The sequence below is a fragment of the Bidens hawaiensis genome, unplaced genomic scaffold, assembly GCF_021521415.1.
Source record: "Bidens hawaiensis isolate Kalapana, Puna unplaced genomic scaffold, B.hawaiensis_p1.1 tig00015702_1, whole genome shotgun sequence".
Taxonomy (NCBI): domain Eukaryota; kingdom Viridiplantae; phylum Streptophyta; class Magnoliopsida; order Asterales; family Asteraceae; genus Bidens; species Bidens hawaiensis.
This window is the reverse complement of record NW_027492401.1, coordinates 244,932-249,524: the sequence shown is the minus strand read 5'-3', so window position 1 is coordinate 249,524 and position 4,593 is coordinate 244,932. Positions and strand designations below refer to the sequence as shown.

Sequence of the window (4,593 nt, the reverse complement as noted above, 5' to 3'; positions counted from 1 at the left end):
TTGTTTGTTGTTGTATGTTATTTTGTTTTAATAAAAACAAAAATTTAATAAAAACAACTTTATTAATGTTCAAATGTTACTAATTATTAAATATGTTATTATGGTATATTTAATTTGGATGCTGTTGTTTTATTATATTTTACAGGTTGTAAAACAAAGTGAGTTTCTTTTGATAAAATGTTTGAAGAAGTTGATGGTGATTTAATATGAAAGTACATGTTTATGTTTTTTGGTTGTTCGATGTACATTAACTTATTGTAACTTTCAACTTTTAAGATCTAGACAATGTAAATGGTTAACGTTTTGGTCCGAAAGTTTGAAGAAGTATTGTGTTGTTTGAATTTGTTGTTCAAATTTATTATGTTTGTTATGTTCAAATTAACTTCCTGTAATTTGGAAGTTTTAATATTAAGACAACGTAAAATCTATTACTTTTTGGTTGGTATGGTGATGTGTTAAGTGACAATATAAATCTATCAAGTTTTAATAGTTAAAGAAATATTATGTTTGTTTAAATTGATGTTTAAGTTGATTATATTTAATGACAAGTTATTCCACCCGCGTGTCACGCGGGCATATACCCTAGTGGTTTAATAATACATAACATTGTCTTAATCTGCAATCACATATTCACACACAGTTTGAACCTATTAAAACTTATATATAGAAGACAACCGTACTAAAAACGACATAAAAAACTAACCCTAAAGTGATTGTGAAATAATGTTTGCGATAGACGGTGACTTACAATATCTCTTTCAAAAACCAGTTAATGTCTCAAAAGCCACATGGTTCAAACGTACTAAAATTAACATGATACGGATTCACATTCATTGCTCAATCTCCGAATTAGCAGCTTCATCTTCTTCAACCTCAAAACAACAATCAACAAAATCAAAAGCTCCATGTCCATTTCCAAATGCTTTCACATGATCTTTCAAAGACCTTTTATGCTTAAAATCTGATCCACATGTGCAGTACCAAAGCTTCCCACAGTTCTTCTCATGGGTTCGCCAATCCCCGCGAACCGCAAACATTTTATCGCATTTGTGGCACATGAATGGCTTGTCTCCATGTTTCCTCTTGTAATGTGTTTGAAGGGTTCTAAAATCTTTAAGTGGTCTAGCCCTTGGGTGGTCAATGTTGTTGCAACATCCTGGTGCACAACAATAGCATGGTAGTCTAAGCATGGCTGTTGGTTGTCTTCCTCTTAGTGATTCTGGACCTCTTCTGTATTGTGATCCATGCCCCCACATATGCATCTTTTTGTGTATATATATAAATCACAACAAGATATATAATCAATTAATTACAAGTTTAAATACTTGAATATTTAATTTTTTGAAGTTTAAAAAGACAAAAAAACAAAGTTACATGCGGTATAATCATGTGTTATATTTTAACTTGTCACGTCTCTATGAATGAACCAAATTTAAAGAAGACAAGCTCTAGTACGAGAAAGAGCCAGAAGAATATATGTGTATTGTTACGTACGTATGTCAGATGATGTAAAAAAACATAGAATATGTGCCAAAAATTAAATGATGAAGGAACATATGGATATGACATTAAACAAGAACAAATATATTATTGTTAGGCTGAGGGGTGTGGGGCTTCAACGGGGGCGCTAGAGCCCCTCCGCTCGCGCCCCCAGGCGCTAACACCACACCACCGGGGCGCTAACGGGGCGCTAGCGCGGAAAAACATGCAGGCGCAAGCTGGTTAGCGGGAGAAGAGAGAGAAAAGACGGGAGCCGACCAAACCCAAAAAAAAAATATTTTTCCTATATAATTATACCCCATTAAAGCCCCCCATACCAGGGCCAGGGGCTCCAACGGGGGCTCCAACACCCCCCTTATCCAGTTTCTCTCTCTGCCACACGTCATAATATTATTGGTTGGAGCCCCCATTAAAGCTCCCACACCCCTCAGCCTTAGATGACAGTGTTTACTTTAGCTGACAAGAGATTTGCTTAGTATATGTTTTCCACTAATTTATGGCTGGCATAAATACTTGTAAACTAACATGATTATATATTAAGGTCTATTCTGTTTTTAACATTCATATGTAGTTGATTTTTTTTTTTTAAATTTCAACTCATGAATCTGTAAAGATAAAAAGCAAAGTACTATTTTCTAAAAATCTAAGCTTTGCTTTTCTTTTTCTTAACAAGAAAAAGGATAAAAATGGAAAAGGCAAATAGAATATTAAGAAAGAACACAAATTCCAAGAAAGAGAGAAAGAAAGAAAGAAAAGACATGATCTTGTCTTGTCAAATCACAGATAAACTCATAAATGATAAACCCTCTTATTTTCTGACCAAAAAAGCGTGATCACTATTAGAATGGATCAAAGTCTAATCAAATCCCCACAAACTATTCATTGCAAGAACTGAATTAATGAATTAATAGGAGCATTCATATCTTATCACCTAAAAATATGTGAGAGAATTTATAAATTATAGATAGGATGGAAAAAGAAAAATAAAGTGATTTTTTGTAAATTTGGGAAAACAAAGTTTGTCTCTATTTATTTTAATATTTGTTGAATTGGTTGTGAGTATAAGAGAAATAAAACTGTAATGAAATATATAAAAAATGTTATTTACTTGAGCAAAAAAAGAAATATAGTGTTTTTAAAGTAGTTATAAAGATATGGATGCTGAATTTAACCCTAAAAGGACATGCTATCAATTAGCTAGGTTTAGCAGCAGGGGCGGACCCACATAGTTCCCATCGGGGTCCCGGGACACCAATGTTTTTTAAAACTTACTTAGAGACGATATATTAAATTTTGTAAGGACCCCATAAAAATTAATACTTGGAACCCATACTATTAAGAATGAACTAGTCTAGTGAAAAGTCCTTTGTTTTTTCTTTGAGAGGTTGCAGGTTCAAGCCTCACCATACTCAGTTTTTGTTGTTTTTTTAATATTCTAGTCAATATTAGTTATTTAGTTAGGGGTATTTGTGTTTTTTCTTTAGTTTATCCCATATAACCATTATCACTTTAGTTTATCCCATATAACCATTATCACCATGCAACATATATAATGACAACATGAGTTTTACATATACTTAAATTATTTATCTTGTGTATGTATATTATAATTAATCATTTATTTGTGTAAGAGTTAGTTTTTCATGTCTTGGTTATTCATGTAAGACCATATATATATAGCTTATGCTTATGTTTTTCGGGTATGAATAAAAATGAATTAAAAGTGAATGTTCTATCTAGTTTCTAATCTATATTATTTCTACTTACTGGTTTCCGATGACACCATATTTTCGTGTTTTATTATGTTCCTCCTCTCGACCCGACCCGAATAACGACCGACCCAAAATTTTTGTAAACCGGAAAATTGAGACCCCATTAGCAAAAAATCCTGGGTCCGCCACTGTTTAGCAGTGCACAGAGAAAGAAATCTACTTGTGTTTGCTATTACTACAAAGCATTGAAATATAAGAGATTGTATATTACAGAAGATTAATTAGGGTTGAAAACCTGCATGTTGTTGTATCTGTTGAAGGTTTTGCAGCAAAGATGGCAAGAGAACTGATTTGGACCAATGAGAATCTGAGTTGGAGTAGGGATCCAATACTGACCCTTGTTGATTGAGCTTGTAAAATACCCATTGATCATGTTTGTACCAGCCTTTAATTTATCATCTTCTTTGTAATCATCAGTTACATGAGCATAATTGGTGGACAGTCTTGAAATTAGATCAGATTCAGAAAGTGTAAGGCTTGGGAGTCCAAGATGTAGAGATACAGTCACAGTACTACTTTCAGAGCAGTTATGAGTGGCTGTGGTGGTTGTACTACTACAAGCATCAGTACTAGTGATGGTACTAGGGTTTTGTAAGTAAGAATTAGGTCTTGTTGTTGGAGTTAAGCTGAGTAGAGGAAGGGGTTCTTTAGGTGGACAAGGAGGATGAATAGATGAAGAAGAAGTAGTAGAAGAGATATTCATGTATTGGTAATGAGGGTTGAGAAAGAACCATGAGGCATTGAGATGAGTACTATCATGGCTCATGTTTTTAGAAACCAAAAGCAAACTTTAGAACAATAGGTAGATGGTTTATATAAGGGAGAGAGAGATGACCAGAAAGATGAAAAGATAAAAACACTATTGAATGAAACGCTAAAACTAAAAGAAAGTTCAAGGGCAGACTTTTAACATAAAAAAAACTTACAAGCATCATGATTCATGAAGCACCTCTCCTTGAGACAACACAAATGGAGACAAATCATATATCTCTCAAGTCTCACCTCCACACACACATAATTATTAAAAGTGTAGAAATATTATTTTTGCCATTGGTTTGCATAAGAGGAAATACCATGATAACATTACAATAATTATTAAAAAGAGTTCAACGAGTCGTGCACAGTAACTCAACGACGCCGATGAACAATAACTTTGTTTTCAGTGGGATCTATTTGCCAATCAAAAGGGGGTGGCGGCGCAGCTTGTTGTCCGCTTATCTGCCTCTCTATTGTAACTGGATCCTTCTTTTTAGTTAAATGAAACGGAAAATTGTTCAAAAAAAAATTAAAAAAATAAGTATTGATTTTTTATTTAATTTAA

At 33.4% G+C, this 4,593-nt stretch overlaps 1 protein-coding gene across 1 annotated transcript; it reads right to left on the bottom strand.

The window, feature by feature from the left end:
- Positions 1 to 597: 597 nt before the first annotated feature.
- Positions 598 to 4,357, bottom strand: LOC143549583 (zinc finger protein WIP4-like). The gene is made up of 2 exons (XM_077040461.1): positions 3,508 to 4,357; positions 598 to 1,262 (listed from the first exon to the last, which is right to left on the bottom strand). The coding sequence occupies exons 1-2, from the start codon at positions 4,036 to 4,038 to the stop codon at positions 831 to 833; spliced, it is 963 nt and encodes a 320-aa protein (XP_076896576.1). The 5' UTR covers positions 4,039 to 4,357; the 3' UTR covers positions 598 to 830.
- Between the last annotated feature and the right edge of the window lie 236 nt (positions 4,358 to 4,593).